Source organism: Chelmon rostratus, chromosome 22, assembly GCF_017976325.1.
Source record: "Chelmon rostratus isolate fCheRos1 chromosome 22, fCheRos1.pri, whole genome shotgun sequence".
Lineage (NCBI taxonomy): Eukaryota > Metazoa > Chordata > Actinopteri > Chaetodontiformes > Chaetodontidae > Chelmon > Chelmon rostratus.
In genome coordinates this window covers 16,231,024-16,258,484 of record NC_055679.1, presented here as the reverse complement: position 1 = coordinate 16,258,484, position 27,461 = coordinate 16,231,024, and the positions used below count along the sequence as shown (strand labels likewise).

At 41.7% G+C, this 27,461-nt stretch overlaps 1 protein-coding gene across 1 annotated transcript; it reads left to right on the top strand.

Moving 5' to 3' along the window:
- On the top strand, window positions 1–27,008 carry LOC121625529 (liprin-beta-1-like). The gene is made up of 25 exons (XM_041963641.1): window positions 1–115; window positions 7,619–7,698; window positions 9,911–10,116; window positions 11,525–11,605; window positions 12,883–12,996; window positions 13,110–13,220; window positions 14,668–14,760; window positions 16,384–16,501; window positions 18,044–18,105; window positions 18,205–18,271; window positions 19,075–19,193; window positions 19,409–19,482; window positions 20,611–20,665; window positions 20,996–21,149; window positions 21,973–22,108; window positions 22,189–22,311; window positions 22,432–22,582; window positions 22,973–23,084; window positions 23,169–23,257; window positions 23,440–23,562; window positions 23,659–23,784; window positions 24,268–24,456; window positions 25,218–25,376; window positions 25,462–25,527; window positions 25,628–27,008. Exons 2-25 carry the CDS (start codon window positions 7,635–7,637, stop codon window positions 25,715–25,717), a joined length of 2,682 nt encoding a protein of 893 aa, XP_041819575.1. The 5' UTR covers window positions 1–115; window positions 7,619–7,634; the 3' UTR covers window positions 25,718–27,008.
- Window positions 27,009–27,461: the final 453 nt, after the last annotated feature.

Sequence of the window (27,461 nt, the reverse complement as noted above, 5' to 3'; positions counted from 1 at the left end):
GGGAAGGTGAACGCCGACAATGAAGCTCCTGTGAAAAGTGGCCAAAGTGTGTGGAGTGAAGCTACTGGAGACTGCAGGATCCCTTCTTTCTTCTGACGTTTCTTGGTCGAAAGCTGTAAGTTCACCGAAGTTTAAGTTGAATTTTCGAAGCAAAGTTAGCTAGTTTTAACGGTTTGTTTGTCCTAGCTTCGTTGGACCGCTAGCTTAATTGTTTTAAAACTCGTGACTAATGCGCATTTTTTTCTGTTGTATTCCATTTAATTGGACGTCACGTTGCTAATTACAAAGTGTTTGTGTTAGCTAACGTGCCAACAGAGTTTAGCTCCTTTTCCCTGTTAGTAACAGTGTCTAATATGTCATTCATTTCTACGGGTACATACACTGTTTAACACTACAGTATCGGTAGTGACTTTATAGTGAAGTCGTTTTGTTTGATTTAGTTATTTTCTTGCTTTGGTATCAGAAGGAGTCCCCATAACTATTATCATTAGGACTTGCAGAGTTGTTGTGATATTTTATTATTATTTTATGGTTTTGTTTATGCCATAATAACAATACTACTCCACTATACTATACAGTCCTTATTGGTTATGCAGCTGTTTGCCTACAGTGATTCTGCCATTAACAAAACCTACTAATTCATTTCATATAACATCCATAGAGAATAATAGAGAAAAGATCTTATGAGACAAAGTAATATTAACAACTGTTTTTGTACTTTTCAGGGCACTGCAGTTTCTTTTAGTAAGATGAATTATGCTAGCTTTGCATGCAATTTAGCCAGAGCTAATTTATGCATCACATGTCCATTAATGTACAAGCCAAATCATGAATCACTGCGGTGAACCTCCAGTCAGACTCAGTTTGGCTCCCATCAGCGTTTACTGCAGAGGAGACAGTAGCAGCCAACACGAAGCCAGCAGTTTAAAGCTGCTTCTGGTCCAGTGTCATTATCAGTCTCAGACTTCTGCAGCCTTTGTTTGGGTAAACCTCTGCAGTGTACGGTTGGTCAGGAAAAACCTCCGTCCTGAGGCGCTGCATGACCCGCTGGCAGCCCTCCACTCTGCGTACGTCTGATGATGTCTTAGCTTCCGGGCAAAGAACTGAAAGCATAACAAAGGATTTTATTTCCCTCTCTGACAATAACCATATTTGTGTCCCACTGCTCATGGTTGGCTGCTCAGAAAATCCATGCTGCTGCACACTTGCTTGCACAGCCGAATCTGATGTTACAGTGGGAGAGCTAACATAATAAAACACATTTTCACATTGCTCACTGATTGTTTAACACACAAGTAAATAAATCTAATCTCCTGGCACCAATTATTTTGTTTCTAGTGGCATCAGACATTTGTTTGTTGCCCAGAAGACAAAGTGCACTGTTGGTCCTAGTTTGTATTCGCAGGTAACTTGAGTCAACAAGGCACAGACCCTGAAGTTTCAAGTTTTTACATTTTTATTTTTCTTGAAGCCACGTGTCAAGAAAATCGACAGAGGCCTTTCTATCTCAGCCACCTTTTTTTCTTGACACTTGCATTCCTTGCATTCTTGGTACAGTACTCTTGTGGTGGTGTATTTTGAAAGAAGGGAGGTGTCACGTTTGAGGCGCATAATATATTGGGGTGTTTACATGCTTCTCTAATTGAATAAAAATCTCTTAATCTGAAACATTTGTTTCACTGGAACGTAATTAAAGGGCCGTTTTTATATACGAGTGGCACAAGTGGCTTTTTGGGATCTCGGCTTTTAGTTTTGTTAGTGCAGTCAGTGCTGAGATTTCTGGGAAATGGCAATTTCTGGCTAAGAGGAAGACATTTCTCCAGAATGTGCCAGGAAACGCTTCCTGACAGCACTGAGTGAAGGTCTTCCTGAGTGTGGGGATGCCTCTGTTTCAAGCCCGTTTATGGTTTTACCCATTGTAGCGACTCTTGTAGAACTCATTCGACTTTGCAGTATTTTGCTTATCTTCTGAGGCTAAGTGCACAGCTGCAGCTGTGAAATTATGCCCTAAATAAGACTTCATACTTAAAGTTGCTTCTCTGCTAAGACCTTTTATAACAAAAGCAATGAAAGGCAGTTTTTCTTGGCTTGGCTGTGATCTCTTACTCAGTTCTTCCTGCCCCTTTCCACAATCCTCTTTATTTTTTCGCCTCCAATGTGATTTCTGACTGATGTAGTTGGGGCCACATGGAAAAACTGCAGCAGCTTGGGATCAGTGTCGTGGTGCTGTCATGTGAGTCTCTGGAAGACAAAGAGTTGTTTGTGCAGAAGTAAAAGACTAGTTTAAAGTCTTTGCTGTCGTTTCTGTCAAACAGTCTGACCTCACAGAAACCCAAACGAAAAGTCCACTGGACCGTCTCAGAGGGAAGTGTAAACAGAAAGCCAGGGTGTTTGACTGGAGGTTGGATTTCACGTGGATTGTCTTCCATAAGGCCGTGTCACGCCTCATATCCATGTTACCTCTTCAAGTACTACTTTACCGTTACTGCTGTACTGCAACTGATTGAGGTAAACAGTTAGTCGATTAATTGATTTGTAGTTTAAGTCATTTTTCAAACAAGAAGGGCAAACACTCTGTGGTTCCAGCTTCTCCAATACAACAATTACCTGATTTCTTTTTTCTTATATTATGCAAAGCTAAACATCTTTTTGTTTAGGACTGTTGAACAAACAAAGAAGAGACAGTCCTGCAGATACTCCAGTTAAGACAATGCTACATTATCACTACTACACATATTATTAACTACACATACTGATACTGCAAATTCTGTACCATGTCAGTTAAATCACCACAGAAGATGAAGATAGAGAAGTGAGCGCATTGTTTGAGAGGGCAGACAGTGACCTGGAGAAAGCATGGTTTGTAGAGCTGCACTGATTAATTGATTAGTCAATTAAATAATAATCAAATAAATTATCTATTGATAATTGATTTAACTGTTTTAAGTATTTTTTTCAAGCAGATATGACACACATTTGATGGTTGCATGTTCTTATATGTGATGATTCACTGCTTTTCCTTGTGGTATTATATTAAATCAAATATTTTTGTGTTTTGGGCTCTTGGACGGACAAAACAAGACAGGCATTTTTTGCTTTTTTCTGATATTTTATAGAGAAAATTATTCATCCATTAGTCAAGAAAATAATCAGCAGTTTAATTGATTCCAAAAAAGATTGTTAGTTGCATCCCAAATGGGTTTTAGTGGTATTGATGGCTTACAAGATTGTATCATCAACTTAACAACATGAAGCTGGAAAATAAATTCGATTTATATGTAAATAGCAAGGGATGTAGTGTTGAGCCTTGTGGGACACCGTTACTAGCATTTAAAGGGATTTAATCTGAAACTATTGGCAAGAAGAGTTTGAGTTGCAGAGTAATGGAAACCAGCAGAAAGCAAATTATTCAAAGTTGTTTTTGAATGATACTTGTTGTAATTTAAAGCCTCAGACTCACAAACAGTGCAACATAGTTTTATTTTTTTATCCAACAAGCAGTTCTGAACTCTTGACTGCTGCTACTACTCTTATTACTGTACTGCAGCAGCTAATGCTGCTTCTATTAGTCCTCTGAGCCAGTTCAGTTCTGAAATGCACATCTGTACCACAGCTGGAATGAGGCTATAGGAGCAGGGCTTTCTGAGGCACCATCAAAGCCATGTGTTTGTGTATATGTGTGTGAGTGTCTGTTGTAGACCCCGACCACTCAGCACAGGGTCAAGTAATCCCATCCTATTTTCTTTTCAAATGTGTCCCTCCCCCTCCATATATTTTCCCCTCCATCTGGTTGATGTTAAAACCACCTTACGGCATTAGAAATGTCAAGTTTGCCTTTCAGACACATGTGTCTTTCTATAAAATAGACTTGGAGATATCACTGCTGTCAGTCTGATGCATTTACATAAATGGCACTGATGTCTTTTTAACTTTAATGTAACTTTAAACTTGTGTCAATGTTCTATCAGGAACGCAATGGCTCTGTTCCCAAGCTTCAAATAAAGTACATTCACAACATGCAATGACTGTAAAATCGGTTCATCCAAAAGCATATTTACAGTTGAAAGACTTTGAGTGAAGTGTACAACCCCTTTCTGACATGCCTAACCACCTAATCCGTGGCACCATTCATTCTTAAAACAGGTCACAAATATATAGTGGGATTTTTAAGAAATGATAAGTTACTCTGTAAAACAGCAGGTTTCTGTCGTTTCTGGAGAAAATAGCACATTTATTGGGGCCATTTACTTTGGTGGATAAATGCACATGTAGTGCAGGACTGTGTATCTGGTATTGAGTCAAAGTAACATTGACCATGGTCATGGTAGTGAAGGAACATATCACCCAGTGCAACAGCGTCCTTCATTATAGTGTTTTTAATAGTTTTTGGACAACAATGGAGTTCAGTGCGGGTGTGAGTTTGGCTACACAGAGTAAAGTCCTCGGGGTTTTGTATGAAGGGTGAAGGGAGGGAGGTCACAGAGGTCGGCGGGGATGTCAGTACCAGGCATCAGTGTTTGGTTTTCGGGGGAACTAACCTGCTAAGGAATGTGTGTAGCGTTCACTCCTACACCGTGGTGTTATCAATCATCATTACAGACACGTCTCCACATGGCTGGAGAGATGGGCCCTCATCTGTAGGCTTCTCTCTGGAGGTTTTGGTCAGAAAATTCTTTACGGATGACCTGCTCGTCGCTGATGCGAAAAGAAGTGGAAAATTGCTCAGCCTGATGTTTTAAAGGGTCTAGTTTTACACTTTTGAAGAATGGACAGACGAGTTATCGTGGCAGACTTCCATGCCACATGACCTGCACAAGAGCACATGTAATTTCTGGTGTGAGTCCTTCCTAGAAATGATTCCTGAATTAGACTGATGCGATTCTACTGAATGGGATTTCTCATGCAACTCATAATATCTGATTTGATGTGGCTTTTATCACAAGACAAGACATTTGAGTTGAGGCTGAGATAGCACACCCCGGTGTTTCTCTGTTCGTGGCGTTTGTTGTTTTCTGCACTCACACAGAGAGAAAAATATTTTGGATTCTCAACACAAGACTTAGAAAAGAGACATGCTTTAGGTTTCTCCCATGGTGTGAATCAAGCACCTGACCAAATACAGCTTCCACCCTGGTGAGAATGAGTGATGGTTTTCCATCAAACTGTGGAAATACCTGTGGAGGAAATCATTTTAGTTGTAAGACATGTAACTGTGGAATTCCTCCACCCCGAATATCACATGGGAACTGTAAAATTTAGTTGCAAATGGGTAGCTTTTATTTTGAAATCTGAGGTCTTATCTGGTGTTCTTACTGACCAGAAGTCCTGTTTTTGTCTTTCTTTAAATGACATGAAATGGTTCACATCATATCCCCTTTAACCCCTCTCGGGACAACACAAGAAACAGTACATCAGAGAGTGAAGATGAATAAAACTTTTCATATAATACCTTGACCATAAACATGATTTCTGCTTGAATTGCATCAGATAGATCAGCAGTGGTGGTTATTTAATAATGACATCAACAACTCCCATGATGCCACACTAAGTCACAATGTCATCAAACGCAGTCTTTTTAATTGTATTGTTTGAGAGACGTCTGGCGGCAGAAACTACTACTAAATACTGCGTTTATGGAAATGCACAGCAGTGTGCCTGATGTTTTGGGAGAAACTTCATTTCCTGTGGTGTGTGTTGTAGAAATTAGGCAGCGAATAAGGCTCCTTGTGTTAACAGCAGCCCCCAGCTCACACTGAGACCATTGGTTTAATTATGTTCTTATTGCCCATGTTTTACCTTGCTGGGTGTGACACTGTGACCCCAGAGAGGGAGGAAATGAAGTAAGCCCTGCAGCCCCTGCCCCCGTACCATGGGAACAAGTAGAGCCACTGTTTGTATGTCGTTAGTCCTGGACTTTAGCTGCTCTGTCTACATACTGTCTACCAGCTCAACCCCTTAAAATCAGATTTAGTTTGAAGTGATAAATGGTCAATGCAAGTAAAAGAGAGGCATGTGATAAGTGTTTGCATACAGCCGTCATGGGGATACTGTCCAACTTTGTTATGGAAGTTTGAGATGCCGAGCATGCCAGTGCTACGAGGCCTGAGACCCCTGGGAGAATAGTGCCATTATTCCAGATAGGAGCCAACCCGAGATCACCCGTGACTGCCTGACTACCGGAAATAAGGGCTGCTGGGTAATAAGTCCTGGAGATCACTTTGTTTTTGTCTCTCAGACAGCCAGTGTTCTGTGGCGCAGATTGCAGGGTTAATTTGATGCAGCAGCCATTTGAAAAGGAAGAATGAGAGCTTGTATCATAACAGAATTAGTGGTGCTTTTTTCAAAGTAAAAACATGCAGGCTTTGTAGTTTGAAAGTGATGCTTACACAGGAGCAAAGCAATCCTCAGTTGCTTTGAAAATAATGGGGACTAGAGCTGCAACTAATCATAATTATATTGCTGAATCAGTTAAGTCTTTTTCAAAAAATATCAGAAAATGGTGACAGTCTCAATTCCCTTAATTACAATTTCTTCTTTTGTCCGATCAACAGTCCAAACTCAAAACAATGTTCAGTTTATTATCACACATGACAAAGAAAAGACGGCAGTCCTCTCAATTAAGAATCTGGAATCAGGGATTAAATAATTAATCAATAATCAACAGAGTTGCTGATGAATCTGTTTCAACTCTAATATGAGTTCTGATCTGTTAGCTTTTCGTTAGATTTTCTATTTCCACATCCACTTTGAACTGTCGGTCAGCCAAAATGGAGCAATTTGAACCTGTCAGCCGAGGCTCTGGAGAATTGTGGTAGATATTTTTCACAAGCGACAAAACGATTAAGTTCACAGAAAGATAACACACACACGAAGCAAAAACAGAGACATTGTTATTTGTAGCTTTGATGAGATTAATTTATAAGAGATCATTTATAACCTACAGATGTTGCACTGTTCTGTTTCGTGTTAAAACACTGCGAAGCCACAAATTTGTAAGACGCCTTGAGATTCTTTGCTTTATGCTTTGCACATGCCACGCGCAGGAAGTGGATCTTTTTGCCTTTGCTAAATAAATTAGATTAAACCGTCTTTCCCACTGAACTCCAGTCGTGTTACCACAGTTTGACTTTGAAAAAACTCTTTGAATCTGTATGAAACTGACCTGACTTCTTCATGGATGCCATCATTATTTGCAGCTGACTGCTGCTTTTATTTATATATGTCACAATATTCTGGATTTCAGTTTGAGAAAATCTGAAGAGGCTGCTGACTGATGGGATGTTTACTTTAGTGAGCTGTTGTGGTCTTTGGTTTTGTTTTAATGTAATTGAGAGTAGTAGTGGAGGATTGCTGCTCCTCCTGTTTAAATGAATCATAAGGTCTGTTTATTCTTCTTTTTAAGTTGTCTCACTTCCAGAAACACATACTTAAGCTTTATTTGCTGCCTACTTTTCTCATCTTGCTGTCTGCTGTAAGTGTTGGGGAACCCCCTGTCTGTGGTGGGTGAATTTGAAGTGGACTCTGCTAGTCTCCATGTCTCAGCTTCGGCGGAGTGCTTTATGGATCCTTCTTATCTTTTCCCTCTTGTTTCTAATGCTCCTTTTTTTTCTTCTTTCAGATTCATTGAGCACAAGATGATGTCTGACGCCAGCGAGATGTTGGCGGCAGCCTTGGAGCAAATGGATGGGATCATTGCAGGTAACTTCTTTGTGCACTTGGACTTTAAGACCTGGCAATAGCAGTTTTTTTTTAAAAGTGGGTATGGCGTACTATGGGGTCTAGCCACATCTGGAAACTATTGAATTGCAAGCTGGGAATACTACATCCAGTGGACGGTAACACAATGTGCCCTTCTCCTTCTCCTTCAACCTGCAGTTTAATTTAATCCGCCTGAATATACATAAAAGTTTGGAATAATGCTGAAGTTGTGCTGCTAGCTCACTGGCTCTTTCTGCTTCCACTGCATTCCTCCACCATGAGAAATGAAAGTTTCCATTGTCCCGGCAGTGACGGAAACTAATGATTATTCAAGCTCTGAGTATGGAATACAAACTCCTGCTTGGGAACGTTTGGCCACACTCTGGGTGCTGCTGCTGCTGCAGATGAGCAGAGCAGGCTTCAGTTTCAAAGTCCCTACTTTTCCGCTGATGTGTGTAATTATAGCGCTGACCTTTCCAATGGGAGCGAGGCGGCTGATCACATGATATCCCCCAGTCCCCCCTGTTTCCGCAGAAACCACAGCCGTCATCAAGCCCCCACTCCCTCGCTACTGTGGGGAAGCCATGATTGTTTGGATATTTATTTATTTAGCTCCCGCTTTGTGACTGCTGGACATCTTCATTATGGTTGACATTTAAGACAGATGGTATGGAGTCGGCCGCAGCACACGATGGGAACATCACGCACTTGAGCTCAGTCAACATGCGGCTGCGTTTGCTTCCAAGAACAATCAGAGCATATGATTTGTGCAGATACAGGAGGAAATTTAATTGTCATTATTTGCTTATACTGTGTCACCTGATGTTTGACAGGATCCCTGTAAACATGTGCTTTCCCAGTATGTTTGCAGGAGAATGTGTTTGTGTTTATGCAGGAGTGGAAAAAATACCAGCATTTGTCTAAATATACTAGTTCTGCTGAAATGTTGTGTAGGAGTACAATTATTGCTAAAAGATGCTCAATGTCCTCAGTGTAAAAGATTCTGAGTCGTGTAAAAAACCAAATGTTCTCAGGCGAGATGATATATGACACAAATGTCTTTTAATTAAAATACTTTAATTAAATAAAATGTGTGAATGGCAGTAAACTGCAAGCGGTGAATTATACTCTCAGCTAAATTGAATTTGCTGTGCTTTAGCTTGTTTTCTGAATCTGCTGCTATGAACAATCGCCTGTGAATTACACTCAGACTCCAGCTGCCAGATCTATAAACAGTGCAAACATGCATATGCAATTTCCCACACACACACTGGTATATATGAGAACAGAGTGTGCATGCCTCACATATGCTCTAGATCATGCAGTCACACGTTTTTAGAGCAAGCCAGATGATATATTAAGGTGGAAATCAAAAATAAGATGTTTTTGTTTGATGTCATTGTGTTTGTTTGTTTGCCTTTTTCTTAAAGTCTGTTTTAGAGCTATTAACTAAAGCATTGGTTACCTCTGTGTGATGCTAATGATTACTTATCGATAGATATCACTGCTGATGGTGGTTTACGGGCATATGTGATGAATTGAGGGTAATACAGGACCTATATATGGCCAAAGCTGTGTGCTGTGACTGCTGAAATTGTCTTCTTTGCTGTTCTTTTAACTGAAAAACTGGTCAAAGTATTTATATGCAAACATGTAATTAAGGGCTTGTCTTCAGTCATGTATGGCTAACTATGAGAGATGAAATCAGTCTGTTTCCCAATGTTTGACGTTTATAAAAGAAAAGATGAGAACGAACAGCTTCATAAATCTGGTGCAGGGAACATGCACACATATTTCTGTCTTTGTGCGCACACACAACTCTAGTCACGAAACTACGGAGTTTGTGTATCTGCTCTGTTTGTTTAATGGCACCTGCACCAGAAGAAGACATTTGGTTGCATGTGGAGACAGACACAACTTTCTGAACAATCTGAACAGACACAACAATTTCTGAAAAAGGAAGTAAGAGATTTTCAGCTTTGGTTCATTAGTCATGCTGCTGCTACCACCCCACCAGATCAGCACCAAATGTGTCTGTAGCCATAAATCTATCTACTTTGCTCTGTGAGAATCCAACAGATTAGGTTTCAATTTTGAATAGGCTGCCAGCTCGATGAGCTATTGTAATTTCACAACTTTATGATTTGTGAGAAATAAATAAAATGTGTCTTTGTGTCATCCCACATCGAACTCTTCCTCTTTATCCCGTCAGGCTCCAAGGCCATGGACTACTCCAACGGGCTGTTTGACTGCCAGTCGCCCACTTCACCCTTCTTGGGTGGCCTGCGGGTGCTGCATCTATTGGAGGACCTGCGTGGGGCGCTGGAGCTCATGGACAACGAGGAGAGGGACAATCTGCGATGCCAGATCCCTGATTCCACTGCGGAGGGGCTGGCAGAGTGGCTGCACGGACGATTGGTAAAAAGTCCATTTACAAAGTTTTTGTTTAGTTTTGGCAGTTTTGTGTTTGCAGCCGTAAAATAAATTGTAAAATGTGACTTGTTAGATATAAATGTTTACTGACATTTAACTCACATGACTGATCAGCTGTTTCTGCTGCAGAGAGAAGAAGCTTTTTTATTTGTCTGTTAAACGTGGGAAAGACGACTGGTTTAGCTTCTTCTACTTGTTTGAGGTTAATTTGGTGGTTAGCAAACAACTTTTTTTTCTGGGTCATGATCTCTATTTCTTCTGCTCTGCGTTTTATAGCAATGCATAATCTAGCCTGTACCGCCAACCTCTGACAAAACTACACTTTGCGTAGCCTAATTTATTAATTCCAAACCAGTTAATGGAAATGAGCCTAATTCCCATTTTCTTTTTTGCACCATTTTAAAGGTTTGCTTCAAATTCGCTCAACAATTAGGTGGAAAAATGTCTTTTATGAGTCTTTGATGCATTTACCTCTTTGGCATTTCAATATAATGTGTCTCAGACCACTTCTTCAGGTTGTTTGTGTTACTGTATTTCAATCCATCTCCAGTGCTTCTTGGATGCATTTACCTGGTTGGCTTTTTTTGATATCTGAAAGATATCTGATCCACCTAAGATGCATGATGTGACTAAGTGTAAATGAGGTCTCTAATTCTTCTCATCACTGACCAGAGAGAGAAAATGTTTATTTTTGTGCAGAAGACCTGTCACATTTTACCTTTTTTTTTTTTTTTTTTTTTTTTTGGTGCAGCCATGTCTGTGTATGATAACATCAGTGTCTTTGCACAGTCCAGTGTTAAGATAAATCCTGGTATGACTTGTTCTCTGATCTGCTGTGTATCTGTTGATAGCGCTCCATGCTGTATACAGTGACTCTGGTTATTGTAAAGGTGCTGTTATGACGCGCCTCGTGACTGATGAAGCTTCTATAGGACTCCTGCTGCGAATACTTTCCATCTTCTCAACTCCTGGTGACTCAGGCCGAGCCTCTTGTTTTTCTTCCCTCTCCATGTGTGATATTTGAGAGAAGAGTTTGCTTTTGATTCAATTTTCAAATCACTTGCATGTGAGAGCACTGTTGACTCTCACATGCTTCATCTGAAAACTCAACTCTCATATCAGTTTTTTTTCCTCAAGGGAAAACCATGTGAGTTCATTGTCAGGGAGGTTATATGGTTATAGACTAGTGGCATGCACCCATTAGAAAATCAGTGTGGATTCCTCAGCCAGAGCCATATTTCAACATGACAACTGAAGGACTTCCCCTTCTTTTTTTAATGAGCTCTCATCTCGAAAGAATTAGCATTTGAAAGAAAACATTATTTAACAGATGTAGCAAATGCAGTTATTTGTTCAGACAGCACAAATCAACAGGTATTGTTTCTCATTTCAGACTAACGGCCACAGCTCAGAAGCGGTCTACCAAGAACGCCTGTCACGACTGGAGAGCGACAAAGAGTGTCTTATTCTTCAGGTTTGTGAGCAAAACTCTCCACTGTGGCAGAACAATTACTCTTGAATGGGCAATTAAGTGGCATTGTATGAGGCTGCCTTTTCATAATTACCTCTGCCAATGAGGCCACATTCTCAGTGTTACTGGTTGTTTAGTATGTTTGTCTCTTAGTCAGCAGAATATCTTTTAGAAGTAATTTGGCCAAAAATGTTTGATGGATGGGAAAGAATTATTCATTTGTAATGCAGATCGTGAGCACAACAACTAGGCAACTACATTTTCTATGAAAACTTTAAACTCCTCTTACAAATTTTGGTCAAGTCTTCACCAATGATTGGACCTTCAGAATATTTAATTGAGCGGGAAAAAGGTTTGTTTTTTGGTTAGCTGTACCCTCTTTCTATAAGTGGCTGCGAAGTTCTTCAAGGCATGGCCTACTTACATAAACTGGCATTACACTTGACCACAGTGTGGGAAAGCAACCAGATTTAGATGACATGCACATATCTATTCCAAGTGAATCCCATTCTGCTTAAAGATTGTGTTGAAGCTTAAGGCTAGCATTATTGTGTAAAAAAACAAAACCGACAATTTGACGGTCCGTCTCATCACTTTCCAATGTCCCTGCCCTGTTTGTGGCACTCAGCCCTGCAGTCAGTCATTCATACTGAAGATGTGATTCTCAAAACAGAGATCACAAGGACATCGTTTTATTTTTTGAAAAGGTTCAGTAATTTACAGACCATATAACGTGCAATGTCCATGTGAATGGTTTTAAGATAACATCAGAATCAGCTTCATTGGCCAAGTGTTCAAAGGAATTTGACTCTTACACAGGAATAGACATGACCGCTAAAAACAAGGACAGCAAAACAGAAGAAATGGCACATCACCCAGTGCAAAGATGTGGCTCTTTGGTGTGTTTTTTTTAGTAGCTTTTGGACAGCAATGGAGCTCTATGACAAAGAGGAGTCAGATATATCAGGCACTGGCTGCATAGCCAGTTCTCGGTTGTAGAGTCAGTTCGTTGTTGGTTTGGGTCTTTTCATATTATATGATAATAATGCATAATCATATCAGTATCCTTAATATAGCAGTGATTTATTGGCCCACACTGTCTTACAGTGTCACAGTTCATCCTTGGGGACAAATCTAGTTCCACATGCCAAACGTCCAAACACGTTATCAAAATCTTATTTTAGGAGATTATGTGGCCTTGGATGACCTACAGCATGTTCCCTCTGAGTGCTTTTTAGTTTGTTTAGTGAGATTAATACTAATGTCTCACCATTGTCCAGGTGAGTGTCCTTACAGACCAGGTGGAGGTGCAAGGTGAGAAGATACGGGACCTGGACAACTGCCTGGAGCATCATCGGGAGAAACTAAATGCTACTGAGGAGCTGCTGCAACAGGTAAGGCCTCTGCAGAGTTCCCTCTCTTCTGCAGGTAAATCAAAAAGCATTATCCCAAACTGTGATCTCTCCACATAATATTTAAGCACAGCTGTTTGTGTGTTGCTCCACAGGAGCTGTTGAACCGGACAGCGCTGGAGACCCAGAAGCTGGAGCTGATGACCGAGGTGTCCAGTCTGAAGCTGAAGCTGACGGCTGTGGAGAGAGATCACAGAGACAATGAGGTACACCCCGATGCTTAACATGTACGCCATGTAAAGTGGAGCAGAGGCAGCTAAGAAGCTGCACCTGCACCTTGTTTTATGTGATGTGTGACTCTGAATCCTGGCAGCCACACAGCCATTGTTTAAAGTCACAAAGGTCCGTCTCACTCGGCTGGAGGACTCAGAGACCGGTCATGTGGTGCAGGGTGAACTTAAGGGTTACAAGAGAGCTTAAACACCCCTTGTGCTCCAGCAGCTGCTTCCTGCCAGAACACCCCCACCCACATCCATACCCATACCTCTCCTCTCCCCTCTCTGAGGGTCTGTGAGAGTTGTAGTTTCCATAAACATTGTCCACTAGCTGGGGCATATATTTGGGGGTCATGTGGTGTTTCCAGACAGTGACAGCCTGAAGGGAGTTGACTGAATGGAATGCAACTGAATGTGTTTATTTTTGTTTCCTTTTAGCCTCCATTTAGCTTTTAATGAAATCCAAAAGAGCCTGTCATGTCAGTCCTATCCTATCCTGTCCTTTGTTCTGATCTCTGTATTTATTTGAGCTTTAGCACCTGATTGATTCTGTGTTGTCAAAACCCACACATGCTAATTTTTGACCGTGTAGTGTGATTCCACCAGAAAAGTAACAAATATATTTTTAAAAATGTCAGTATGCTTCATAAAAACACCAGATCTTTGATGGTGTTGTTGCTGGAGACTATTCTCCCACAATGATATGCAACAAATTAAATGAAGGTGCAACTCACAGCAGCAGCAAATTCAAATATACTGAAGGTGGAGGTGAAACAGCACCAGAGAGATTGTTTTCTTGTGTAATTGACGATGACAATCTCAAGTCACGGTTCGATTGATGTCTGGCAGCGAATGTATTCCATCATTTCCTGTTACTTTAAAAACAGTGAACTATGATTGTTTTTTGTATATTGTCTGTAACACCGATCAAGTCTTCAATGTTTTAATAAAGTGGGAGACAGCAACTGACTCCATGGCAACATTATAATTCCTGTTTACATCAATCAAGGCATGATGGAAAGTGTAGTGCCAAATCTCATCATGCCATCAATTTCATCACAAATGTAAATAAACAAGACAAAATCCACCATTTTTTTAAACACTGTCAATACATTTGAGATATAATGTCCCATCAGTACATTACATTTACCGACAGTTTCTCCAAAGCACAGGGCTCGTACACTGTTGCTGCTGATTGAGTAAAAAGCAGTTTCACAATAATTGAGCACGACGCTTCCCTTTCGTCCAGGATTTGTCTTCATGTGTGGACGGAGCTGCTCAAATTCTCTCCAGTGGGACATCGGTCTGAAAATAATGTTTGGTGCTTTTGGCAGGAAATCTCTCGCTGTTAAAGAATCATAACTCTCTCCCACACAGTCTCCATAACCCTCCCCAGTGCGGGTTTAATGGGTAATGGGAGTTCTTCTCTCCTCCCCAGGGCTTGTACCAGGAAGTAACGGACCTGCGGTTCAGGGTGACTGACATAGAGAATGAAAGACTGCAGTGTGAGAAGAAACTCAAGGCTACCAAAGTGAGTGTGTGCAGGTCGCTGCTGAAGGTCCAGTTAGCAGAAGCTCGATTGTTTTATATTTGACAAGGAGATCTGAATTTATTGCTCTCATTTAAAATGCATCATTCCTTGTGATTTTCCCCCATGATATCGTCTCTTTGCTCCCTTTACCCCCCTTTTCGCCTCCTCCTCTTTCCTCCTCCCCCCTTTCTACTGTGATTGTAACATCTTTCGGCAACATGCTAACCTGCCAAGCGTCCAAAGTGGAACACTGAGCGGTCCACTGGAGACGAGGTGAACGAGGTTTACTCCCCAGCTTGTACTCTTCTCCTTTCTGGCCCTCTAAACCTGCTGCTTCTCCACTGCTGCACACTGCTTTCCTGACTTTCGCCACACTCGCTGTAAGTGCCTCCACCTGTGCCGGTTTCCGGATTTGCACCAAATCCTCTTTTTTTTTTCTATTAACACCTGCAGACCTTTACACACAGCTCCTGGTTTCTTTTTGTGGAAACACATCTTGTTAATCGGTGCATGAAACAATCAACAGTAATGTCTGTTAGCACGTTTTGATGGGTCCTCTTTTGGCAGTTTTATGTGTGTCCAGTGTTTCAGTGTGTTTTTCACGGTTTAGTGAGTAGAATTAGTTTCCACTGAATCATCTCACAAGACCCACAGTGTGTTCAGGGGGTTGAACTTACTAACTAAATCACAAACTGCCCTACTGACTAATTCTTACTAATGTTGTGTTAAAGGGGCACTCCACCTTTTTTTGCACATGAGATTGAGTTTGCTCAGCACAAGGAGCGCTACGTAGCTTGTAAAAAGGATGGCTGTGGCTCTGAAGGAGCTTTCCATAATTTGAAACAAGGTTAAGAGTCTGCAGCCAAGCTGGCGTCCCCTGTGAGGGAGAACTTTGAGCTAAATGCTAAATGACTCAAAATCTCAGTGCTCACTTTCTGATGTTTAGCATGTGTAATGTTAACCCAGTCATCTTTGTTTAGCATGTTAGCATGCTATTTGCAAATTAGCACTAAACACAAAGTATAACTGAGGCTGATGTTAATGTCGCTGCTGCTGTTTGGTTGTAGTGTTGACCTGATGATGGCGCTAGATGAGAAGTCAGACGACCATCTGTAGGAAGTTTAGAGGGAATTCATTGATTAGTTGTCGAAACATTTCGGTCCAAGGTGGTCAACTGACTGACAGCCATCGCTAGAGCTGCTAGTGTGGCTAAAAATAAATGTTTTTCTGACATTTTATAGACTAAACTATTGATTTTGTCATCAATGAAATAGTTGTTAGTCATTAGTTTGGTGCCTTGGTATGTTTATTATAATATAGAGTATGATAAGGGTTGGTCATGGTCTTCCCTTTTACCTATTTCTTTTTATAAAGAGTCAACTTTATTGTCATTGTTCAGGGTACAAGTACTTAGACGATGAAATACAGTGTAGCATCTAACCAGAAATTTGTGTCTGAGCACTAAAAGCTTGTAAATTAGAGACAATTTAAAATTTCACACCTAGACTATATGGATGCTATCCTGCTACCGAAGTCTGATTCACAAATAAAGTGATTATGATATGAGAATTATATGATATTGAGATGTGCAGAATGAGGACTTAACATCTCCTCTCATTATAGGAGGAGCTGCAGCTTCTGCAGAGGCAGCTGGAGGAGCGGGAGGTGGAGCTGAGGCGGCTGAAGGATGAGAACAGACTGCGGGTGGAGGGCCACAGCAGAGCAGAGGGAGGAGAGCGAGGTGGGAGCTGTTTTAATAACTGTCTGGGCGCTTCTTGTTTCATGGACTCTGATATTAGAAAAAGGGTTTATGAGGATTAGACAAACAGACATTTCACATTCCAACAACACCAGAACTCCCTCCAGCAGCCCTCCTGAAGAAATAATGGCTATCATGCTTTCATCTGGATTTCACCATTATTTCTTCACTCTCTTGCTTTTCATACAGTCTAAATTATAATGAGGTGATCTGAAGCCTCCCTTTTTTTTGACTGAACTCGTTATCTGCCTGTAGTCTCCATACCAAACATATCTGACTCCTTCCACCCACTGCTGACGACCTTATCTTATCCACGCTGGTAGAGGAATGCCATTTATTCAGGCAGGAGTCTCTTACATGTCTGCCTGTAAACACATGCTGTACAGTGCAACCTGATTATAGGCATTTATTTAGTCTTCCGTCAGGGGCTGGTTGTTTGTTCAGACACTGACAACATCAAATCTGTGAAGCTACAGATTTTCAAATGTCTGCTTTTAAGAACTAGTACAAGACATTCAGGTTGTCATTCAGCTTTAGTAGTTCCTTGGATTTTTGCAACTCAAATGTCAATTTGAGATTTTTTTTCTCAAATTCTCTGCATTAATCAATTTTTGACCATTTAAAACCACTGCCTTATAAAGTTGTTGTGGTGAATGTGTTTGCAAACAGTTGGTTATTTACACCTCAAGCAGAAAGAAGACATAATTAAAATTAATTTGGGGTCGTGTTTCTGTCCACCTGATGAGTGTAAGTCCAATATTTACTCTCTTTTTAGCTTCCTGTTCTCTAATAACTCTTAAGGGAAATGTCTTGAGCAGTCTTCACCAGCTAGTCTCTAACAGTGTCTGTCTGCTGCTTTGTGCCGGACAGGTAGTGTACACCTGGTTTATGAGAGCTTTATGGCTGATGATAAAGGTGGAACTGAACCAAAAACGGTAAAGTTGTGGGCTGTGAAAACAAAACAATGAGCTGAAAGACACTAAAGTGCTCCACAATGCTGAGGGGAACTACAGACTCGGGTTTCCTGGCGATGCGTCACTACAAACAACCCCTTTCACATACATTATTATTCAGTTTATCTATTTCTAATTTAAAAATATTGATTAGTGCAGCTTTAAAAGTTGTTCATATCTAAACTATTTGATGAGATTTGACATTGGATTCTGATTGATGATGTGGCTTTGAGCCCTGCAATGACAGGCTCTCATAAACACACAGAGCTGACATGAGGTTTGTCCTGCAGATAATTGTGGTTTGCATTAGATTACCAAGTGTTTGGTGCATGTTCAGTTGTGTAGCCCTCCTGGTAAAACACACAGAAAGCCCCTGTTATTGAGAATTTGTGATGAAAATTGAATCGAGTTCATTGCAGCAACAAACTGAAACAGCACACTGAGCCCCAGTGGCTTCATTATTTCTGGTTTGTGCTGGCTGATTTCAGAGGTGGGAGGAGGAGGTGAAGCTGAACTAAGCCTGCAACAAGTGTAACGCATCACTTTGTTTTTGTTTGTTTTGTTTTATCAGATACGGAAGTGTTGAAGATGAAGAGGGTGTTGGAGTCACTGGCGTCGTCCAACGATGAGAAGGTACAGAGTGATGTGACGACGTGGTCGTAAGCAGCATCTGAGCAGCCGCTTTGATTTCCATGAAGCCATAACTGGAACATCGTGTGTGTTTATCTGCAGGAACGAAGGATAAAAGAGCTGGAGGAGTCGCTTACAAAGTGCAAGAAAGTGCAGGAGCAGGTCAAAGGTCAGACTGTGTTGAAAGATCAAACTTTAATAGTCCTCATTATTTACTGTCACTACATCAATACTAATTTTGACCTTAAAATCTCACACAGCAGACAGAATGAAAATGTGTCACACTAGATGATGCATTGTTGCGTTTAAAATAACCGTTTATTATCAGTTTAATGCTGCTAAACACAAACTAATTCCCATCAAAACAGTCTGCAGCTGTCGTGCCGTCAAGATACAAATAGCTATTAGAAAAAAATGCAGAGGTCAGTATCTGATGTGATACAGAGGAAGACATAGTTTTGAAAACTTTCCTTTTATTTATAATTGCTGTTTTCCTGGAAATATAAAAAAGGAACTCTAGAGTCTGACTTAACTATAAACTACAGTAAATCCTTCATACAAGACAAAGTCATGGCAGTGACTGCACTTCACCGCATTAGTGTCTTCTGCTTAAGGGTAACTGTTTTAGTTAGTTTGGCTCTTTGACATGTTGAAAGTGTCGTGAAAACTGAGCCAAAGTGATTTAAAATACTGTGAAGCAAGTTTACGTTGTTGTAACTTCACATTTTGTTGAGGCTGATACATAAAGATCTTTTTATTCTTTAGATCTGTGTCAGAATAGAGTAACAGTAAACAGATCGATTCATCCTAAACACTGATGAAATGATACCGTTAGACCACAAAACATCCACCAATATCAAGAAAAACATCATTTAAAAGAAGCCTCCATGAATTCAGCCTAAAAGGTGGATAAACTTACAGAGAAGGAGCTGCAGTACATCCCTGATTACTGTCTCTACTGTCCTCACTCAGAGAAGTTAAAGGAGGATGACTATGACGATATCCCAGATGATCCCTCGGTTCCTGTATCCATGGAGGTGGATCAAGTCGCGCTGGCGTTGGTGGGGGAGGCAGGAAGGAGTTCTGGCGAGGTAAACACAACCTCTGTCAAAACAATTCGCGCACAGGATGAACCCCAGACTGTAGACTTCCTTTAGAAAAGCTCAATTTCGGCCTCCCACTCTGAAATTGTTCCTCCCAGGAATCCAGAGCTTCTGTTGTGGTTATTATTTTTTTGAGCTGTGTAAATCTTCCGCTGTTGAGAAAATATGTTCAATTAATCACGTTTTTTCCTCTGTTGTCTCAGTCTATTCCATGCATAGCCGTGCTCTCTGAAATGAATGAGCTGGACAGAGAACGGCAGTTACAGGCAGCTGAAAGGTAAACCCGCCTTTCAGTTTGAATTATTGTTCCTACGTGTTATTAAAACCTCTTTATTTCCTTTGTGGGTGGAATCTGCACAATATATCAGAATGAACTCTCGCTGATGTTTTGGACCATTCTGAAGTTCATTCACATGTGTTTATAAAAGCAGACAGGGTGTTTGTGATCTGGGATGTGGGTGAATCAGTGTGCTTCAGGTCATACAACTGCCAGCTGTTCAAATCTCAGTTTTAACTGTTAAATCACTGTTCATCTGTTTTTGTAGCTTTCACTGCAGGTCTAGTGTCAGTTTTTAGCAGCTGAAATGATCATTTACAACAAACCAAGGCAAATTTAAACTTAAATATATTACTGCAGTTCTTCATTTAGCTTTGCACATATCATCTGCCATCTGTGTTTCTTTCGATTTGGAAACTGTATATGACAGAATGAATTGTTGATGTGAGGCTGAGCTGCAGACCTTTGCTCAGACTAGTGGGTTTTGCGATGTGGGACTCCCTAAAAACTTGGTATTTCACCCAGAAAGGGTGCCTTACGTTGATGTGTGTTCTCGTCAGTTTGCATTCATCTCGTCACTTTTTGGATAAGATAGCAAAACCATGAGCTAAAATGTTGTTTATTAACCTAAACTTTGCCTTAAACCCAAGATTAACCCTACAGGAGATCTCACGCCTCATTGTAACTTCAGAGATTTTTTATTTTTTGTGATCATTCATTTGCCTCAGATTTTTACACAGGAAAGTATGTACAATTAAATAGTGCTAAAATGTATTGACATTTAGTTGGACTAAATTATGTCCAAAAACAAGAATCTACTCTGCTAGAAACTAGAATCTAGGAGAAACAACACCCATCCAGGTGAAATATGTTTTTAGGTTTAGTCCTGTAGCTATGCTGGGACACCTGACCCTGAGTACCAGTAAGAATAAAACATGGAGAGTCAGGAAGATGTTAATTTAAAAACAAAGTCTGTTCAGGCCTTTAGTAGCTTTTTACACCAGTAATCTCACTTCTTTTAAACAGAAGTATGGCAGCAAAGTAACAGTACTTCTGTGGTACTTGAGAATATTTCAAAACAACTTGTTCCTGACTGAAGCTTAAAAACTTGAATACTCGTTATTTCAGTTCTTCAGACATCCCACAGCCGGGCAGCTCAACCCTGACCAGCAGCACTGACCAGGTAAGACCAGGACACGCTACAGTTCAGATACCTGACTGCACAGTAGAAATATAATCCATTTCCAACAGCTTAAACTCACAGTGTTTGTTCATTTACATTTTGACCTTTTGAATGTGGAGAAAGTGAATTTATCTGTGCGAGTAGGTTGAATGAATGACCGAATTTCACTGGACCAATCACAGGACTCGCTGTAAGAGCCTGTCCTGCCTTGACACCTAGTGGTTAAATAGTGCAACTGCATTTCTTCTCTTTCTACTTCTATTTTAAGATGAAATTGGCATCTTTGGCCGTGTCCTGACTTTTGTGCTGTCCTGTGTTTTTCCCTCTTAGGCCAAAAATAAAGCAGGACCTGGTTCTTCATCTCCGACCAAAGCAAACGCCACAAGCGATGGAAGTTTTGGTACCAAGAAGGCTCGTTCTTCCTTCGGCCGCGGCTTCTTCAAGCTGCGTGGAGGCAAGCAGGCGTCCAGCACTCCAAACCTTGGTGATACTGAGCTCTTATTTTCTATTGCTTACCTGGAAATCACATTTTTCGCCATTATGAGACGTTTCTTATGTTGTGTCTTATGTTGTGTCACTCATCCTCATAATTCTCTGATTCTCTGTAAATTGTGAAGACCGCAGCCGGAGTGCCAGCGCGCCTGCGTTAGGTACAGTAGAGCAGAGTGGGCTCGTTGGCCTGCAGTATGGCTGCTCTGGATTATACAGCTGGATGTGAATTAAGACAGAATGTGACCACTTCACTTACTGTAGGAGAAGTGATCATCACATACTGTCATACTGCTCTCTGATAGATTAACAGCTTTCCCCCTGAATCAGTGGTTCCCAGCATTTTTACACTTGTGATAACTCGTCACAGTTTGCAGTTCAATCAAATACTGATTTTCTCTTTGGCTGTCTCATTTGAATAATTTAGTAAGAATTAATCTATGGGAATAAATGTTGGGACTCACTGCTCTAAATCATCATGGAAAAGATGTTTTCTAGAGTTTCTTGTCTCTTGCTCTGGGTTGAGGTGTTTCTGTCCAGTTGTCCCTTATCCATGACTTTAAACCATCTGCAATTAAGCCTTTTTGATGCTACCTGTTGGTAAAGTTGTGACGTAGTTCTTGTCATAGTTAACTTGTGTTTTGCATGGGTGGTGTCAGTCATGATGCTCCTGTTAATTCTTTAGTTTGTAGTTTAGCATCGGGTCATAGCGGTGCTTTCGTAGTTGTGCTGGAGTTCAGTTTGAAGCTGTTCTGAGACGTGGTGGGTGGTCCTGGCTTGCTGAAGTCATGTTAACGTGTATATAATTATGTTTACAGCTGAGACGGAGTGTAAAGGCACAGAGCACCTGGACTTAGCCGGCGTACCTCAGCGAAAATCCCACGATGGCGCTCCTCTGCCGTCCTCACCTGAAACCAAAAAGAAATCCAAAGGCTTCAAGAAGTTCTTTGGCAGGTAACGTTCAGGGGCGCGTCAGCTGTGTTTAAAGTCATATAAGACCAGTTTCGGTCATTTCTAATGTGACGCTCCTGCAGACTAAAGAGGAGTCACTCCACCTCCTTCAACCTCGATGATGCAGCAGAGATGGAGTTCAGGAGGGGCGGAGTCAGAGCCACAGCCGGCCCTCGGCTCGGCTGGTCACGTGAATCGAAACACAAGTAGGTATCAAAGAGGTGTAAAAACCACTTTTTTACATCTACCTGCCTTGTTCTGTAGGTCTGCCAGTGGTTGTCCCAGTTGAATTGCTGCGATCGATATTCCCTCCCTGTCTCCGTCAGTGCTGTCGATGTTCCTTTCTCGCGGTGGAGTAAAGACGACGTCTGCGGATGGCTGCACGAGCAGGGCCTCGGCCTGTACGTTGCCCAGTGTCAAAGCTGGATCAAGTCAGGACAAACGCTACTGCAGGCGTCACAGCATGACCTGGAGAAGGTGAGGCTGCCACCAGCCGGGCGTGAAGGTTTCAGAGCAAAGCGTTGTTTTCTTCATCCAAAGTTTCTGCAGTGAACGTTCTGAAACTCAGTATTTAAAGTAGTGTTACACTAAGTTTTCAAACCCAAGACCTTCAAAACTCAGTTAACCTTTCAAATGTTTGTCCACATCCAATTAATCCAGTTAATTTAGATACAATAAATTAAATCAGATGCATTTAATTAACATAAAGCAAATATGTGAAATCAATAAAATTCAATATAACTTTTACCTGTCAGTGTTTCTACACTGTGGTGTTACTGCTTTTACATGATGGTTAAAGATGTGAGTGCTTCGTCCAGCTCTGCTCGCTGCTGTCTGTGTGTAAACTTTAGTTTCTCTGCTGATCAGGAACTCTGCATGAAGCACCCGCTCCACAGGAAGAAGCTGCAGCTGGCCCTGCAGGCTCTCGGCTCAGAGGAGGACGACCTGAAGGGCAAACTGGACCACAACTGGGTGACCAGTGAGTGTGACGCCATCATAATACAAATGACGAAAATGCACTTTTCCGCTCGACTTTTGATGAACTGCTCTGCTGTTGTTCCAGGGTGGCTGGATGACATCGGCCTCCCGCAGTATAAAAGTCACTTCGATGAGGCTCGTGTTGATGGACGCGTGCTGCACTACATGACGGTGGTGAGCAGCCAGAACTTTTTAAACCTCATCATGTTGCTCTGGAGCCTGTGTGGAAGCTTGTAAAACTCCTATGACATTCAAGTGACAAACTTTTTTTATACAAAAGGTCCGATAATTCTTCTATATTCTCAATAAACCATTTAAGTGACTGTAATAACTCTTTTTGTGTGGCTGTTTCCCAGGAGGACTTGCTGTCTCTGAAGGTGGGCAGCGTTCTCCATCATCTCAGCATCAAGAGGGCCATTCAGGTCCTCCGCCTCAACTCCTACGAACCCAGCTGTCTCAGGAGAAGACCCTCTGATGAGGTACAGCAGAGGAAGCCGCAGCCTCCTTCTTGTTTTAAAGCTCTTTCAGATGTGTTTGCCCCCTCAGTTCTGGATCTTTATTCCCTTGTCGTGCAGAACAACATGACACCAGCAGAGATCTCCCAGTGGACCAACCACAGGGTGATGGAGTGGCTGCGGTCTGTGGATCTGGCAGAATACGCTCCAAATCTGAGGGGCAGCGGTGTTCATGGAGGACTGATGGTGAGAGGGGCGGGGGCGCGATCGGGATCAGATTTAACACACCCAGTGGGGAGACAGACATTTGAGCACATGGTTAAGTAAATGTAAAGTTAACAGAATAAAAACATATTAAAGAGAGGGAACACAAGTCTACTTTAGGAGGTTTTATGTTAATCCCTATAGATTTATTTTTATATATAATCTTGTTTATCTGGCCTTGAGTTTTTTTTATGTATTTTTACATGTATTTTTATTTTATTCTTTAACAAGAATGCTATCGCTGTTGTCTCGCCTTTTCCTTCAAGGCTGGTGTGGTTAAAGGTGTCCAGGATGAGACAGTTAATCCTCTTTAAGTCCACCTGTTTGTTCAGTGAGCTGCAGGCGGCCTCACTCTGAGAGAAGCGCTGTTTGTGTACTTGTATTAAAAAACCTTGTTGTGTTCTGACCGTTTCCCTTCTTGACCTCTCACCACGATGCTCTCTCAAACGTCTGCTCGCTGTGAAGGTGCTGGAGCCCCGCTTCAACGTGGAAGCGCTCGCCCTCCTGCTCAACATTCCTCCCAACAAAACCCTGCTGAGACGCCACCTGGCAACGCATTTCCACCTGCTCGTCGGCTCCGAGGCGCAGCGGCTCAAACAGGACTGTCTGGAAAACCCAGACTACGCCGTCCTCACCGCCACCGCCAAGGTCAAGGCAAGTGCCCGTCCGCTGCATCGCAAACACGCCGCTCTGTCACCGTGGTGATACCAGCTTCAGTTTCACTCGTTATCTCACACAGAATAAAACGCCGTCTAACTGGCTTTTCTTTTGTCCTCCTGCAGCCTTTCTGCAGGGCACGAACACTGAACTCTTTGTGGGTCATTCAGCTGACACTGAAGGCTGATTTTTGTTTTTTTTACTCCCATTTATTATAAATGAACCCGCCAATATTTTTTTCAGATAAGATGAGAAGGTAGTGATCATTCGTCAAAGGAACAGCTGACATTTTGTGAGAGGGAGCTTCCCCGGCTCTGCTCAGAGATAACAAAATCCACCAGCCAGCGACACTAAAGATCAGATTAACATGTTGCATCTCGTGCGTTTAATCCGGATAAAACCTGAAGTGTAAAAACAGTAACTTGTCAGCTTTTGTGCAGATTAAACAAACGAGATATAAGAATATTTTTGAATAGATCGATAGAGGCTCAGCTCTTCCTTCATATTAAATGGACAGATATGAGAGTAGTGTCAATAATCTCATTTAATTCTCAATGAAACCAGAGAATAATCTTACTGTATTTCACAAAATGCTTGTGGTGGCTTGTTTTGTTGACCAGCTGTTGAAACCTTTAGATATTTAATGGACTGTCCGGTAAATCAGGCAGTTTTGTTTTAAACACGGCTGTAATGATAAATCCAGTCATGAATGTGTGCAGTTTGACAAACTGCTGATTGTCTCCTTTTTCCTCCTCCAGCCCAGACGTCTGTCATTCGGTGGTTTTGGCACTTTGAGGAAGAAACGTCAGGACGATGGCGAGGAGTACGTCTGCCCCATGAACGTGGAAATGCCCAAGAGCAGCAGCTTCCAGCGGGGCGTCCGGGTCTATGACGAGAACCTCGACCACCTGGAACAGGTACGGAGACACCACAGCTTCTACTTTGTCTCGAGATTCTTCGTTTTGTACCTAACCCGCGTGTCGCCCGGCTCTCTGTTGGCAGATGGAAGACTCTGAGGGGACTGTTCGACAGATTGGAGCTTTTTCTGAGGGAATCAACAACCTGACGGTGAGACACGGAGCTGCTCCTGACTCCAAGCGTGCAAACCTGCGTCATTAGAAACCTGAGTTCATCTTTCCAGCTTCATGTGGTCGTCTTTGTGTTTCAGAGCATGCTGAAGCATGACGAGTTTTTTCAGGAGATCTCCGTCTGCCCTCCGGAGGTCGACGCAGCAGAAATGGAGAACTGTGGCGTTTGAGTCGCTGCGGTTTGTGAAAACTGTGCCAAGATGAAATCCCTCCAGCTGCCACCAGCCTTTGTAGTAGAACATGTGAGACCTTTTTTCCAGTATTTCCAGCATTCAGGAGTACAGCCATAGCTTTCATGACCACATATATATTTATTGAAGCCGTCCAAATATAGTGCATGAACTGAAAAAGCAGGATGTTAGTGCATTAATATACCTCTCTCTGCATTTATTTTATTATTCAAGCATTTGTGTTTTCAGTAATCAGTGAGCTAAGCATACTTAGTTTTGGTTGTTTGGAGGAGTCGCCCTCAGACGTGTGCAGCACTTCAGTTTTCATGTCAGCTGCAGTCAGATTTATTTTTATTTGTGGTACATGAAGTTTCAAATCACTGCAAACTTCTAGTGGTTTGTTTTATTTGTCCAGGTTTTCAGATCTGAGATTTGGGTGAACAGACTTTTTAATTACTTCAGTGCAGCGAAAATGTCCTTATTACACAATGTAAAGAACCACAGACCTCCTGCTCAGCTCAGCTTTCTCCTCTGAAAACTGTCCTGGGTACAGAGGATGCTACTCTGTCAGCACAGATGTTTCTGCAGAGATGTTTCTGCTGAGTCTTTTTGTCATTTTTCAGCCCTGTGAGGACCACACACATAATTTCCTTCATTGACAATATCATCAGAGTTGAGACAGAAATCTGAAAATCTGGAGGAATAAAACTGAAACTACCTGCAGGGCTGGGTTCCACCAGAGGAAGCGAGAACATGTTTTTTAAAGAACAATTCTTGTTGAGAAATACACATATTTGCGATATTTGTGAGAATTACGTGAGAGGATAGATACTCGTCTGTCTGTGCTGCAGCCAGGAGGTGATTAGCTTAGCATAGTAGAAGCACGGGGAAACGGCTAGCCTGCCTCTCTCTAAAGCTCACTCATTAACACGGATCTCTTTTGTTTAATCCCAAAGCTGTTCACAGTGAGAGTTACAGCTTGTAACTCTCCCTAAAACCACAACTTGTTGTTCTTATGTTTGTTTTTGTGCAGATTAACCAGCTGAGATATGAGTTAATCAGTGAGCTTTAGAGGTGCAGGTCAGTGTATTTCTTCAAGCTTTTCCCTCTGCTTCTTGTCTTTATGCTAAGCTAATAAACTCCTGGTTTAGCACTACTCTTGATGCACAGACACGAGGTATTGATCCTCTCGGCATGAATCCCTGTTTTCCTCCAGATTCCTTCAAGATACATAAACATGGAAACCAAAGTCATTGTTTTTCATTTTTTGTAATAAAAAGGAGAAAATGCATTTGTCCTCGTCTTCGGTCTTACTTTACGAGGGAGAGCTGCACACAGCTGTTTGGACCAATCAGCTTTATGCGAGGAACCACTGGCAGCTATGGCGGCTCCTAAAGAGGTTAGCATCGATGCTCCTATAGCATCAGTTATATTAGAACTGGAGAATATTTCTTCATTGAAAGAAGACTTTCCTTGGTGGAAAAGATGTTTTAAATCTTCTTCTGACTGGCATCAGCAAGAGCTCCTGGCTGTGTAACAGCAGTCATTGGAGTCACCTGAGGCCAGGTGTGAATGATAGTTAAAACTCCTGGGGAGGGATGAAAGGACAGTATTATAGGTGGTGTTGTAGACCTCTACTTCTGTTGAAGGATAGCTTCTCGATTTGTACTTAAACCACCTCCTTCACACCACCTCTCCTGCCTCAGGAGGAGGAGGAGCGACCACTTGGTGGAAGCTAATAGGG